This window comes from Anser cygnoides, chromosome 5 (assembly GCF_040182565.1).
Source record: "Anser cygnoides isolate HZ-2024a breed goose chromosome 5, Taihu_goose_T2T_genome, whole genome shotgun sequence".
Classification (NCBI taxonomy): domain Eukaryota; kingdom Metazoa; phylum Chordata; class Aves; order Anseriformes; family Anatidae; genus Anser; species Anser cygnoides.
The window spans coordinates 33,245,251-33,261,301 of NC_089877.1; the positions used below are offsets into that span (position 1 = coordinate 33,245,251).

The 16,051-nt window shown below is 42.9% G+C and overlaps 1 protein-coding gene across 2 annotated transcripts in view; it reads right to left on the minus strand.

Annotated features, from left to right (window-relative positions):
• ITPKA (inositol-trisphosphate 3-kinase A) overlaps nt 1-16,051 on the minus strand; it is a 39,343-nt gene that overhangs the window by 5,073 nt on the left and 18,219 nt on the right. For both annotated transcript variants that reach the window (XR_010831776.1, XM_013188839.3), the window contains exons 2-5: nt 9,671-9,767; nt 7,570-7,783; nt 5,642-5,846; nt 1,001-1,102 (exon numbers count right to left, since the gene is read on the minus strand). Coding sequence is in view for 1 of the 2 variants with exons in the window: in XM_013188839.3 (XP_013044293.2) it covers nt 1,001-1,102; nt 5,642-5,846; nt 7,570-7,783; nt 9,671-9,767 (618 nt within the window). In the remaining variant the exon portion in view is untranslated. The remainder of the gene's footprint in view (nt 1-1,000; nt 1,103-5,641; nt 5,847-7,569; nt 7,784-9,670; nt 9,768-16,051) is intronic.

The following is a 16,051-nucleotide window of genomic DNA, read 5'->3' on the forward strand; positions in this document are numbered from 1 at the left end:
AATGAATGAGGATACCCTGCTTATGAGAATCAATATAATGAAGAGATCACACTAATTTTAGGCTAAAAGCCCTTTAAAACAGAGCCATAATTCCAAAGTTGATCTTAAAATACAGTTCAATAGGCTTCCATAGTGAAAGATCAGAATAGAGTTCCGCTGCTGCATGCGTTACACCAACTGTACTTATCTGTCTTGCTTTGGATGCAACGATACATCACCTGGATGCAGAACAGACTTTTTTTTTTTTTTTGAAAAAAGAGAGAAGTTTCAAGTAATGAAAAAATCTTTCAATCTACCATAGTAAGAAGAGAGACAAGAAGCTCCAAACATATTAGGGGGAAAAAAATTCAATGCATAAAGCTCTAGCATGCATGTTTAATGGTGCCCTGTATTACCAAGCATGCTGCTCCTGGAGAGCTAATCTTCCCTCATAATGCCATCTACATCACAGCAAAACACTGTGACAACCCTTGAAGTTCTGAAGACAGGAGACACGTTATGCCATCTACAACATGCCTGCTGTGCTTCCCTTGAAAAAACATGAATTCCTGAATGCATGAATTGCTCTTTGAGGAAAGCCTCACACGTTGGAGCACTGCCAGCCACCAGTCTCACTTCCTGTCCCCATGCTCTGTTTTTATCTCTTCTCAACTGAATTCCGAAGTCACAAGTTCTTCTAACTTCTTCTAACACCCCGATACTTGCTTGGACAGCATTGTCCTTCTGATATATTTTACACTCAGGGTGGAGACTGGTGGCAAGCCACAAGCTGGCCTTTCCGACTTTTTGGTAGCATGAGGAACCCGAGGTTGGCATGGCAAGAGCTGCCAGGACGGGTCTCAGCCAACCACGTCTCCATGTCCAGTCCATCTGCTGAGAGGGACTGAAAGTCCAATCATTTTCCTCTTTGGTAGTTTAATCCATCTTGCTCATATCAATGGAAGTATGGCCCTCAAGCAAGTTGAATTGATCGAAGATTAGTCAAGCTGAAGAGACTCACCAGAATAGTTGTGTTGCCCTCAATGAATTCCACAAAAACTTGGAGAACTTGCTCCTGTGTCTTTGTAGTTTTGAAGTTTGTGTTACATGTTCCATCTGCCTTCTGCAAAAAAAAACAGAGACAATTTATACTACACATATCACTCCTCTCATCAGTCAATCCTCTTGAACCATCAGCAGCAAAGCTCTCACTAACCAGATGAAAGTAAGTAGTCAAACAGGAAGAGAGAAGATAAAGCAAGCAAGAGGTGGAAGAGAAAAAATAAAAAGCTGATTGGATAACATTAAATGGCACTTCATTTCCTGTTGAGTGCAGTTTAAAAAAAAAAAGGCAAAACCAAACAACTCATGATATTACCAGCCTGCAGAAGGGTTTTCCTCACATCTCAGTAGTAGCAGTGCAAAGTTCAATGGGGCAAACCACAGTGACCTCTTTAGTTGTCTGCTCATCTAGCTATCTAGCTTGGTGTAGCCAAACCCTGGCTGGGAGGTGTATGGGGACATTTTCAAACCCAGTTTTACTCATTTTTTTTTCCTCCTCTATTTAGCTGGTTTTTGTTGTTTTTGTTTTTCAGTGTAGAAACCAAAGAACTGTGGTTAAGACTCGGTTCCTTTGCACATTAATATGACCTAGAAGTCACAAAAATTGAAAGCTAGCTCCAGACAAGAACAACTCAAGATTTGCAATGGAAGCAGTGATACAAATGCTAGAAGTGATGAGGCAGGTGTGTGAATTTTGGCAAAGAACAGTGTGTGAGCATGCCTGTACCTGGCTGGGTCCTGGAGAAATTCAGAGTATTTTTGTGCTAACAGTACAGCTCAATACAGAAGCATCCTGCTACTGAAAAAAGAACCTAGTCTTCTTGTGTGCTGGCAGCGGCCAGTTTGTGCTTGTGAGGCTACAAGTACCTAAGAGCAGCACGTGAATCGGAGACATCTGTCACCACAGACTATATGAGTATGCACTTCCCCAAGAACAATCCTTGTGTCAAAAGACACTAATACAAGCTCTAGGACATGCATGTAAAATACTGTAGTTATTGCAGCTGGTAGCCCCTACCCACCAAAAGCCTGCAGAATTATCAAATTATATTCTTCTCTGTTGTATCAGTCCAATGAAATCCCTGATAATTCCATAATCACTCATAATCCCTCATAGTTTCCATAATTCCATTATAGGAGTAAATTAATAGGTCGTCAAAATATGCTCCCTTCTACACATTAAGAGTTGCTGCACCAAAACTAGTTAAATTCAGCTCTGGTCTCAGCAGGTGAAATGCTATTTATTCCACAGCAGAACTGGGACTTCTAGTACATACGTAAAAAAAATCCAGTAGTACTAAATCTCCAGATTTATCATGCAAAGAATGAACTGACTGAATGGCAAAGCCATGCAGAACAGCCTCCCACCTACCAGACATTTTAGCAGGAGAATAAACAGAATTTTATTCCAAGGCTGTGGACCAGATACAAGTGTGGCATGTCAGCCTGATGAGATGTGTAAGTTATGCAAGAGAAGTTTAGCAGGTAGACAGTACAAGTTAGGAGCCATCTGATCTGATGTACGGTAATACTCAACAGAACATAGAAATTTGGAGGTTAGTCTGATGTCTCGTATCTCTTCTCTGGAGTAAGGTTATTTTAAAATAATCTCTCCTCATGCCCTAAATCCTAGAGCAAAGTCTGGAAGAGCTGCTGTGTTTTCCCTTCTATTCCTGTGTTGTTGTTGTTTTTTTAAACTGCATATACTAGTTGCTTCTTCCCTTGTTGTTTAGAAATACTTTATGATTTTGTTGCTTTGAGTGGTTGGCAGGAAACATAATCGCTGCCTGTCTTTTCTTGCTGTAAACGTAAATCCTGGCTTTGAACTGCACCATCCCTCATATTCTGTATGAGGTCCTTGCAACAGCTCTGGGTGTACGTGACCCCCAGGAGGTGCTTGCCCAACTTGCTCCTCGAAGCCATGCCTTTGTCAGCTCCCGCATGTACATCCCTGCACGATGGAGCACGCTGCTACGCAGTCCAGCTAGGGGCCGCTTGCAGCTCTTCTCACCAGATGTGGCAGTGACAAGGCTGGCAGGACAGCAGGTCTGGCTGCTCCACAGGATATCGCTACCTATCTTAGCCTGCGCGGTATTGCTCAGATTACTCTGCAGACTTCCCTTAAAGGGCTCTGGGTTAAGGTTGTGACCTAAATGGAGTTAACAAAGATTAATGAATCAAATCTGACGTCCTTCTGGGAAAATGGCTATCCCGGCTGACATCTAAAGGAATGATACCAAAGGGAGAAGTGATTTCCAAAACTGCACAGAGATTCACTGACAGAATGGGAAGCAAGAACTCCTGATTCTCAGCCCCACGCATCTCTGCTCCTCAGAACTATTAGTTTACTGTTGTAGAGACAGCGTTAGCAAGACCAAGCCTTCAGGCAGTCCCTTTGAGAGGAAACCTGCATTCTGAACCTCATTTACAGGGAGCCACTTCACAGAAGGGCTTCTATACTTTTACCTTCTTTGCTTCTGCTTCTTACCCCAGCAGCCACAGGGCAGGAATATTCTTGAACAACCACACAATGTATCTGCTGACTTAACGCCAGGAATTATCAGCGTACTCAGGGAGGACAACCCCTTTTTTCCCATGAACCAGTCACTGGCATTACAGATCCTTATAGGCTTTCCTTTTAAAGTGGGGACCTCCACAGCAGAGTTTTGCTGCTCTGCAAATATACAGAACGGGATGTACAGTTCAGCTCCTGTGACAGTGCTGGGAGTACTGACTAGCTGTGTTGCTTGAACAACTTCTGTTGCCACTTCTCCACATACAAAAATAGGAGAATGATGCCTACATCTCTCATGACAGCATAGAAAGACAGTCAAAAAGGTAATGCAGTGGAGTTCTCCAAAGCACTTCTTGTGCTTAAAACAGGATTAAGTATTTGTGCCCTGTTTTACACAGTTCCAGCATTGTCTTAACAGAGGGAAATACCATGCAGTCTGTGTGCCAAGTGCTCCTCCCCACCTCTGACAGACAGCCAAATCACAAAGAACAAGACAGGAGGTTTTACTGGAGCTCCCTTATACTCCCTTAGCTCAGTCACTCTTCAGAACTCAACATAAATCTCTAAGTCTTCTACACTGATCAAAGATCTTCTGAACATATGTAAAAGGTCCTGAGATCATCTGGGTTTCTGATTCCGTTACAGAGAGCATCGAAGGGCTTAAGTGGTACAGGATTAAAATAGGTACCATGATACATCATTAGATGGCTAAAGGGTAAGACAGAAAGAGTGTTTGCTGAACTAGAGCCAGATCATCTCCACCCAGACAGTTCCCACATGAGAATGCCTGTGTCTAACAGTCAGGAGTGGGTGGCACAGCGTACAGGGGGCCAGCACAGCATGAGCTGGAAGCACTAGTTCCTGTATCACAGCAGGAGAATCTGTGAATGAGGAAGGGAGAAGACAACACAGGGAAGCAGAGAAGAAAGGGGTGGTTAAAGAGCCTCTGCTCTGCTCACGAGCCTCACCCTCTTTTATCCCTTTCTTTTTCCTATGCGCTTGAACAATGAAACAGAAGCAAAACTAATTCAAATTATCACTTATGACATCCAAACATACCCAAGTTAAACATATATGCTGACAATGGGCACAGCTGTGCTCTGATGACCATCCTGAAAATCACACAGGGTAACCCACGCTAACATCTTCACAGCCACTGGCATGGGCCTCAGCTAGCAAGCAGTCATCCAGGGCTGAGGCGGGTTTGGGCAGCCCTCACCACGCTCCGTGCTGCTACAGGTATCCCGCTATCAGAACCCAAGCACACTAGTTTCAGGCTAGCTGTGACAGACCTATGCAAGCAGAAGGCACTTCTGTTACATCCAAGTAACTTAGTGGGGTTGCTGATATTCTTAGTGTAGGTCCTAAGGGCTTCTGGACAGGTACCTGATATTGCCACGGGACACAACAAATATAAAGAATTAATGGGTAGGAAAGAAAATTGCAAAGGTCCTTCTGTGTCTGTAAGGTAGTATCCTAGGAATGGTCTAGGGACACAAACTCATCCATTAAGAACAGCAGATGGATTTTGTTGATGGACAAATTTTATCTCTGGTTGTTCTTTTTTGGCTTTATTTCAGCCCATCTATACTGGATATTGTCATGTACTTAAAAAAGGTTTCCTCTTTCCTAAGAATATCTATCTAACGTTTTAACATGCCTTGCAAATAAGCATAACTGGAACAAAGCCTCTTTACTGTGATTCACTTGAAATAAATATGTACAGTTTCTAGACTAAAAAAAATATTACATGAGGAGAGGCAGTTACTTAATCAGTTCTGAATTCTTCCTTACAAGTTTGATTGTCTTTGTATATACACTGTGTACCTGCATGGCTTCTTCCTGCAATGTCTCGTGGTTGAGCCAAGCATGGCTGATACGCATTTGATGCTCAACTTCCTTGACACTACTCTGTTATAATTACAATTGATGCTTTAAAGCCACAAAACACTGAACTCTATGGATTCAATTAATGCATTTTTATGTAATCCTTTGGAAAACCCAGCTACTGATGCACACTCACATTTTAATGAATCAACATACCAAAGTTCAGTCACCAAGAACAGGCAAAAGTGTAATTATTACCTTAATCCCTTCAATTCTGAAGCCCAGGTTGGCACTAGAGCTGATTGTTTCCCTCCACTGCATGTATCGGGGCTTGGTGACAGCATGCTGGGCATTCTCCTCAGCTGTGGGAGCAAGAGGATCCACTTCAATCATTTTCTTGTACATGTCCTTACGCAGCTTTGGTTTCTCACGGGCTTTAGTCAGCTCCTCTTCCAGGTATGTCCTGCAAAAACATCACATCCCAACAAAGCTGCAATGACTTCCCCAAGCCTTTCTTTTTATAGCTTATAATAAACTAGCCTCAGGAGAGGTTGGCCAGAAAAGTATTATCATTATCCCAGTTTTGCCTATAAGGAAACTAAAAAGCATGGACTCACGACTGCACAGGCTTGTGCAGGGAAACTGTAGAGGGCATTCGGATTTCTGTCACTCACTTCTGTTCTAACTACACCTTTACTTACTGTTACATGCTATTGTTATGTCCTGCTTACAGAATGGGAGAAAGCTGAAACCTATTCTGCCATGACGTACAACTGTATTTTCAGAGGACAGTTAAGAGAGATGACTTGCAATGAAATCAAAAGCAAAGAGGCCCGCTGAAGCCTTACTGTCTTCTCTCTCCTTGAGAAAAACTTCAGTTATGTTATTTTTGCATCAGGCCTCAGAAAGAAATTAAGGTTTTGCATAATGTATCAGACAGAAGGACAGAATCACTCTTCATATAGTAAAAAGGAAAGAATAAAGAAGATATCTGAGGAACTGTAGCTCCAAACACAAAGAAGCAACTAAGGAAAGGAAGGCAAAGGGTGACAAAATTTCCCACATTTTGCTGTTATCACTCAACCCCATTAACCTGGCAGCCATTACAAAGGCACTATCCATATTCTCAGCATTCACTGGACTCCGAAAGCTTGCCTCTCTCCGCAAAGCTTGCACTTCATCAGGTGCCTGGAGTGTACTTTCTTCACTATGGTGTAAAATAAACAGGGGTGGTGTTTAGGAGTTGTTGTCACCCGTTATCTGAGTGTCAACTGCTTTGAATACAATAATGTACTGCTGACAAATCTTTCTCCTCTTTCTTCTGGGTATACCAGCACTACGCATTTCTACTCCAATTTAGTAGACAGCTCACTTAAGGTTCTACATCTATTTGAAAAGGCTTATCTGCACTCCTGTAAGTTGAGTATTTCATTTATCTCAGTAACTGAGCATCTGACTTGGCACCCAAAAGATTACTACACGACAGTTTCTACATCTCTGTACTGCTACTTCAGACTCTCAACAGATTCCTTCTCTATTTGTTATGCTTAGATAACATTTTTGAGGTTTTCTTCTCAATCATACATAAGGAAAAAAGAGAAGCTAAAGAAAGTGAGAATCTGGAGAACAAGATGATAGCATCATGCAGATGTGAGAGCAGGGAACAACACAGTCAGTACTGGGCAAATGATCAACACTTCTCTACCGAGAAGATCAGCATGACTGAAGACTCACTCAAGCTTTGGAAATGGGCTCTCTCACTGGTATTCAGTCATTCACATTTGCAGGCAGGAATTACTCTTGGTGGCATTTTTTGAATCACTGCATACACAAAGATTAAATGAACTGGCAGTGAACGAATCATGTCATTTTTCCCCATGTATTTTCAGGCCGTTTTAGAGAAACCTCATCCCAAATCCCTATTGAAAATATCTTGATGTGGGTCATTTTTGAGCCTATTGATCACTCTGTTGCCAGAATCCAGGTACAATCAGGCACCAGTGGGACATTACTCTCCTCAGGTTGTCCAAGCCAATTGCCAAACCAACAGCAGGTTGTCTGGACTGAATCCCAATGCTCCAAAACAGTTACTAAACTCCTCCAGACAAAGCACAACCACATGCCCCTTCCTTTTACTTCCTTCAAATGCATTCAGGTTAGAAAGCAAATTCTCTTTCATGTCTCACCTGATCCCCATCTTACAGTCCATCACACACGGCCCTTCAAAATCAGTAAGCAGGTCATCCAACTGAATGTAGCTCTCTCCATCTCTCTCCACCACACCATGGAAGCAAGGGACACAGGAGCGTAGTGGGTCTTTCATCAGTCGCTCAAAACACTCCTTTTCATTCTCTGAGAAGCGTTTGAGAATCTTCCCGCTATCAGCTGCCTTGAAACTTCCTAAAAAGAAAATCAAACACATGCTGAAAAGCCTGGCCTGCAAAAGGGAAAAACACCTTCCCCCACTACTCCAGCCTCATCTACCTCGGCAGCACGACACCAGATAAAGGTTTCCCCTGAACAAAAAAGATAACATGCTTCTTGAAAAATAAAACACTGAGGACAAACATAACCATTGGCAGTGAAAGTCCGTTTAAATATGTTCCCGTATCAGAATTTATAGCTTTAAGGAGTGCAGCTGCTCCGGGCCATTTTTTTTTCTTTTTTTTTTTTCTTCTCCATGCTAAACTCTTTGTTGGGATATCAAACATTGCTCTATACTCATTAAAATGCACAGGAAGAAGCCACAGGCCAGACTTCTTTAATGCTCTGACAGGCTATTTTAAAGCTGCATAACACTGACAGCGTTGGCTTTGTCCTTAATCCTTGTGTATGATATACATGCTGAGTGTGTACGTACAAAAGCAGTGCGGTCAGCGATCATTAAACAGCTTCCAACAGGCCAGAAGCCAAGCAGTGCCCTTTCTACACACACACTGTGACTGCACATGCGTGTACCCTCAGGCACTGCGTCTGCTCTGGGGAGCCCTGCTAATCTGCAGGTAGAGCCTGCAGTGCGGTTGTTTTTACAGCCCTGGGTCCAAATGACATGCAGTACAAAGGACAGAGTCTGCATAGGCCGAGATTGGCAGTCATCACACTCCAGCTGCAGAAGGCGCACTCCTGTCCTGCAGCCTGCCAATAACATTGGAGAAAAGTACACGTTTCATTCAGAGGTACCCTTTAATCTACACAACATAAAATAGGCCCCAAAGTAGGGCCTCATTAAACCTGAAGCTAGCAATGCACTTTTATCACAGCAGGATCCTTCGGCCTTTGCAAACTGGTTCCTTGCCAACAAATCCTAGAACTAGCACTGCCTCAGCACAAGGGCTAGGGTGGTGATGGCCCAGGTTTTACTTTAGAAAGAACTTGTCATATCAGAGAACAGCTGCAAAAATGGTGGACTAAATGCAACCACAGAAAACTAACTAAAGCGAACCAGAGTGTTCTCTCTCCTCCTAATCAGATTCTGGTAACTCCTCAACCCTCCTCTTCCACCCTACACAAGGCCCCAGAAGGGTTATGATTACGTCCCCATCTACCATTCTACAGAGACCAAGCCAACCCCACACACACCGATGGAAACTGCAGTAAGGCTGGGTCATCTTGGCACTGTGTGATACAGGTTAGCCCTACCAACACCACTGTGCAAATGCAGCTACTCCATTTCTACGACTAAATAAATCTCTGCACAGCGTTGAAATGCACCATATTAGTGCATTAGCATATAAAGAGGTGGTTCAGGTACTGCATTAAAGCACGATGCAGCGTAGGTGCCTGCCCACATGTGTACTAATAAACCCCGCACTAGCACTTTACGAACAAGGGCTGCATAGGAATTAAATGAAGCATGAGAGAAGCAAGCCTAATAACTTCTCTTTGGTTTCTTGTTTTGTTCTTTGTGTGTTTTTTTTTTTAATCTTAACAATGAAACTGATCTTACATGAGGAACGCACTTGTTAACTTCTACTGACACAAAATTAGACGTAGCTGATTGAGCTGCTCCTTGCACACATACAATGAATAATGACAAGACTCACTAGGCAAACACCTGGCCATCAAGTCAGTTGTCCCCATATTTGTTCTTCTCCCAAAGCCTTACATTCACATGGAAGGTTTGGGGTTGGTACTAGAAACCCTGTCCTTGTCAGGGCTGAGGCACATAAAGGCAAGGACAGCAATCCTTCCTGCCAGGGAGCTAACATAGTGGCTATTCGGTCAATAAAAATGATCCCATACCACATTCCAGAGTCAAAACCAGTGAAGATGTTATATTCATCTCACCTGTATGCCCAGCCAGCTGTACCCATGAGTAGCGTTTCTTGAAGGGGCTGATCACTGGTAAGTTCACCATGGTTTTAATGGTATTCCATGCCTTTTTCTGGAATGCAAAAGAAAGAAATGTTAAATTGGGCAAAATCTGAAATCCTGACATACTGTAAACCTACCACCTAGCTTCAAGCACACTGAATTGTTTCTCCATAATTTGTTAAGCGCTCAAAAGCGGAACCACAAAACAAACACTATGATCATCACTGGAAAAATATGCTCATAAAATCAGGAACAGACACGTAGTTAAACATAATGTCCTACCATCCACAAGAAAGCTACCTGGAAGAAAAAGGAAAAAAAAGCACGCCATGCTGCACGTCACACTCCTGTTCTGAGCCACACCTGACCCTCTCCGTGTCTGAGTCATGCAGAGACCAGACGCTGAACCTACACTTACGCATGTTTAAGTTGCCATGAGATACGAACACGAGCAGTTTGCTGCTGTCAGCAATACTTCCTTTCCCAGAGGCCTTCCCCATCCCCTCACGACTAACAGCTTTCACCAAGGCAGCAAGCGAGTCTCGCTCTGTCGGATCCATAGTAAACGCATCTCCAATCAGGCTTGGAGTTCACTCAGTTCCCTTGTAGCACTCACTGCCAGCGAGCTGTAGAATCTATTCCAGGTCACAGATTTTGCTGCTCCCTCCCCTCTTTCCCAACCCTGTTACTTTTTAACGAAGCTGGGCATAGCTCTGGCCACCTTGGCTGTCCCACAGTGCAGCTGTCTGGCTAGCGCTCCAGGCAGACAGGGAAACAGAACAGCTGCTCACAAACAGCAGCTGAGTGCTCCATCACAACGGCAGAAAGGTGAAAATAATCAAATTAGAAAGTGAAGAAGTCTCATGCTTTGGAAAAGAAACTTGGGCAAGTATGAACCACAGCCCACTAGCGCGTACGTTACATGCTGAGGGACCCCAGAGCGTGTTACAAACAACAAAGGCATGCTGGTCTCTGCTGGTGCTAGGACACAGTATCCCATGGAGCTGGTAACGGTGTGCCATAGTTGTGCAGAACAGTTTAGTGCTGATTTTTTTTGCGCTGAGATCAAGCATAGCTGGCGGTTAGGCTGGATTTACGGAAGTGCTTATCAATGGCCTAAGCAGGCATTATCAAAACCAATGGGAGGCACTGATTTCACTAAAACCAAGTTTAGGTCGCTGCTGAACACCTGAAAAAAATCACCTACAAAACAAGTATGTCTTCTCTAGCAGGAATATCAATGTGATGAACTAGATGCTTCAAGTACCTTATTTTTACTGTATTTTACACTGTATTTCTACAGCAGTGAAAGACGTGAAGTGTAATTGCAGGTAAAGAGACACAGGCAAAATGTAGCTCTTCAGATCACATTTCAACCTGGTCACCCTTCCCCAGATTTGATCAATTACACCAGGTTTCTTATATGGTTCTGTCTAGCAGTGTTGGTCACCATGTGAGGGCGAAACCCTGTGAAGCCTCAAACACACCATGAGGATACGTGAACTCACAGATGCAACTGATCCTTCTTTTAGGGATTTATTTTCACGTGAAAGTTTTAAGTTATACTGCAATTTGACTTGACGTAACAACATAATCTCCATATAGGCATGTTTATTCTGAAATAAGATCCTGTTTAACTTAGCTTGGTTTTGAAAGCAGTTCAAGCTGAAATCACTGTTGGTCTGACACAAGTGTCCCGTGCAGCAGTAATGCTTTTCTAGACATACCGTGCTACTGAGAGAAAGCAAGAAAAGAAAGTCCTGGATGCTTAAGAATCACGAATCACAGAAGACTTGGTTGCACTTGCTGCAACTCCCCAGACAGCAATAGCGCTAGCTAAACTCTAGTTTAATACATCCCTTCTGCAGCTTTAAATGGCCCTGCAGGGGATTTCATATTCTGCGTTATTTGCCTCAAGCCATTCCAAATTGCTACTGTACACTGCTAACCAGCAGCTTAGCTCATCACAGGGATAACTGCTACCCAGTGAGGATGAAAGCAGCTCTTGCACACCACTTGTAAGTGTCCCTAGCCTCCTTCTGGAAGAAAGAGCAGTGTCAATATTGTTGTTCAAGTAGAAAAGATGAAAAATGACTTTTGTATAGTCTATTCACCAGATTTAGCTGATAGCAGAAGCCCTTCAGTCTACTCTGCTCAGTTTCTGCTCCAGACAGGCAGGGCCCAAAGTTATTGAACAATTGAAAGTAAACATCATTTGGAGCTGAAGTGATCCCTTTGAGTGTAAGTTCTGCCAAGATTTAAGTTTTTAGAGATTCCAGTCCAATTTTCAGGATTGCACTGCTGGCTCCCCACGCCAGGATCAACAGAGTTCTATATCCCTCCTGTAAAGATCCTATACACATGACAATGTCCCGCTCCTAACATACTGTATCGTGTCTCCCAATGATTTGTCATGCTGCTCTACCCAGAAGTGATGAGAAGCACAGGTTTTCAAGGAATGCATGTCAGCTGTCAATGCACCACCACACTCTAGTGGCTTTCCCACCTCCTCCCTCCCACCTAGCCCTCAGAAGCTGCAGCTTTTATTTGTACTGTGGGTGTGAAGGAGAGACAATGGGCCAAATTCAACCCCAGCTCAAGTGGAATTTGACTGCTTAGGTTACAGCTGCCTTAGATGAATATGTTTAAGCCACTCACCCAATAAAAAATAAAATTAAGAAGCACTGACAGTTTTTTTCCTTTATTTTTTTTTAATCTCTTCACAAACATTTTTCCCCTAAGACAGGGAAAGCACAAGGTGCAAGCTAGGAGGGAAACAATCACTTCCAGACGCACCCAGTGGAGCACACTGCCACGGACAGGGGTTCAGCAGACGCACTCTGCCCTGCTGCATCTTTCAGTCCCCAACCTCAACCAACTCAGGATGCAAATTGCCAGGATGCAAACAGGGCTGCGTGCTGTTGGAGCACTGGCGTGAGTGGGAAGATGAAAACTTTGTGCGCCTGCTGTGGGAGGAATCTTTCTCACATCTATTTCTAAAGCAAGATCTTTTCCTCTTTGTTAGCAATGGTATTATGTGCTTTTCACATCACTGCTTCATGTTGCAATGGCAAATAGGACTAATGCCATTGCCCGTGTGTATTTGCAGTTCAAATCTCCCTCAGGCCCTCTTTCTCCTAGATTCTTGCTCAGTCTTCCTCAATCTTCTGTTCTGGCTGGGTTTCTCCAAGCCCTTTCTTCCAGATTCCCGTTCAGTGTTTTATGCTATTTATATACACACAGGGAAAGTTCAGATATCTCTGTATCAGAATTGCCAGAATCAGACACCCCTGACATCGCTGATGCTGTTTTATATGCCTCTTAAGATCAATATACTCAAGAATTTTCCAATAGCAAAAAGAAAACCATTCCAAAAGGCAAACCCGAGAAACATTAACATTGGTAGATTAAGCGCATAAATTACTTGATGTGAACTGTAGCTGACACATTACGTGTATCTATCTCCCTAAGCACTAGGAGGTGTGGGATGCTGAAGATGACAAAAGCTAGCTTTCTGCCAAGGGGTGTGTGACAGGCTGTGCTGCCAGAACAGTGTCTAGGCAGTGAAAGAGTGAAAACCCAGTGGAAGAGAATGGAAGAGCTAGTTCCTGCAACAGAGCCACAAGGCATTCAAAGGATTGTGGCTTGGAATCTGCCACTGGTCTGTTATCTGAATTACTCTTCTGAATTTGAAGCAGAGCACTGAAGAAAACCGTATTTCCATGCAGCAGGTGTGGTAGACACTGTGTTAGCACTGACGTGCATGAACAAGATGCTGGGCAGATGACGTATTTCCAGCTTATTCAACCCTCAATACAGGTAGCAGTTGCCATGATGGTTACCCTATTAAGGATCAGGAAAGGTGAGCAGCAACTGAGAGCCACTGGTTCCTGGGTGTGCAGCTTTCTCCAGGTCTGTTCTCATGATGAGAGCACAACTTCCTACGCTACTGGTGTGTCGAAGCACAGCCATCACAATCCTGCCTCAATGCACCAGTAGGACACGGCTGAGCAAAACCCACTGCACTCATTAGGAGCACTTTCTTCTGCTCTGAGGGGTTTGGGCTCAGGCCTCACTGTCCACAAGAATTAATCTGCTTTCCTGAAACCCTCCCACTGTTTCAGGACAAGGGCTATAACATCCTAACAGCCAAGCTCGCTGAAGAGGTATGTGGAGACCACTGGGAGTATTCCTGATTTTGTGTGGTTTTGTTCTTTGTTGTTGCAGTTTTAAGGGCTGCATAGAACAACTGAAATTTCTCACTGAGTGTATATTACGTCCCCAGGGGAGAAGAGATCTACTCTCATGCCTAAGGGCAACAGGGGACAGGACTTGAACCATCCTCTGTTGTTTGAGAGAAAAATAAAATCACCCCCTTAACCTAAAGGGAAACCAGAAACAAAGATCTCAGTTCTGTGAACAAATAATACACATAACTACCCTCAGGCAAGCACTGACAAGCAGGTATCGTAATTTAGGAATCTGCAGAACAGAGTCCAAATTAAGCAACTAAAATTATTACAAATGCCAAGTACATCTAAACTAGTTGGGGGGGTGGGGGGGGGGGGGGGGGGAGAGGGGATAAGAAAACCTTTTTCTTCAGGGGGAACAAGAATGGTCAGTTTTAATAATCCTAGCATGTTACTTGAAACTATAGTGAGTTAAGACAAAAGTATACTTAAATAACAAGTTAATGATACCCTAAAAAAGTTCATTTTTCCCTTATCATCAGGGTGGAAGGAAGTCTAGTTTCTTTCCTGCACTGTTAAATTCTCATGGAAATTCTGCTATACAATAGTTAACAGTGACCCCGGATCATTTTTCCAGGACAATTTCAGTAGTTTCTTTATCCAAGATCCTGTTGTCTTTCTTCTCTGTGCTAGTACAAAACCTACGCAAGACTACAAAGAGCTATTATGACAGGAAGAAACAAAAGGATAGTGAGAAATTTGTGATTTTTTTTCCTTAAAAGGCTTTAAAGAAAGAGTACTTAATTGTCAGTCATCATAATCTACTGTTCTCTTGAAGTCTTTGCATCATTTAGGCTAAATTCTGCAGCTCTGGGACATGGGGGCTGAAATTTGATCTGTGTTGCTGGTTGCCACTGCCTACTCAGTGTCTCACCAACTCCTAGAAGGAACAAAGTTCCTCCACAGGGACTACAAGGAGTATAAAAAACTATAGCTATCAGAAAGTTACTACACGTTTCAAAGTATTTCTGCAAGCAAGCATGTGAGAAGATGGTGGGTGTTGGCCTCTTACAGGACAGAGTAACCCTAACAGCAGCGACTGGAAAAGTAGCACCTGAGAACACATCGGTAGTAGCTGAAACTACCTTTAGTGTGGGCCCCAGGCTAAAGGAAGTGCTGCTACGGGAGGTGCCAGTTCTGTGTTATCCGTGTACCGTACTATTCACTCCTCTGTGGCTCACCTTTTTTCTGTGATTTTGTCTCTTACTTCTTCCGTCCTCAGTCACACAGTAGCACCCCCATATTTTTTTTTTTAGTGATACAATAAATCCTCACAAAATTCATAAGATTACACAGAGTTCTCATAGGCAGTGTCAACATGTGGTAGAATTTAATCCTGCAAACTCTTATGTTAATATTTGTTCCCTCTAAAATCCGTGTATGTTTTACAGTTTATGACTTTCAGTTTTACATTTTATAGTATGTACATTTACTTAAAAACTCAATAAAATGTTCTGAAGTTTTTAAAACCCTGAGTTAATTATCCACAAAATCCTTAACTGTTTTACTTCCCTTAGTTTATTAAAACTGAAACAAATCAGCTTGAAAGCTAGTTTGTTTTCTTAATTCTTTATGCTGTTTCACTCAATTATTTCATTCAATTTGAAAAATGAAATTAATATATTCAGATTTGTTCTCCATTTTCAGTATTGTTTGTCACTACTTGGATCAACTTTGACCTGACATATTGGACCCACACACACAAATAACTTGAAATAGGTCCAAAGCTACTAACCCTATTACATTACTGAACTAAAGCTAGCCTGAACCAAACTTTGCTTTCATCTGTCTCACTGCAGCCACCATAAAACGCTCCCGTAAGAAATTCTGAGTGGACCACAACCAAGACTATTACTAGCCTAATTCAATTACCCTTCAATTAGATACAATTCCCTGCGGGAATGTAATCAATAACTACAGTACTATAACAAGAACCTATAAAAGATCACATTTCAACAATGAATCATATTATACTACTGAGACAAGTCAGTATCAGCATAATTCCCCACAAACCGACAGGTCTTCTACAGGTGCTCCTTCACAGCCACCAGCTTCAAAGGTGCTGAGGGGCTTCACTGTTTCAGGAGCGTGAGGCTCTGGGACA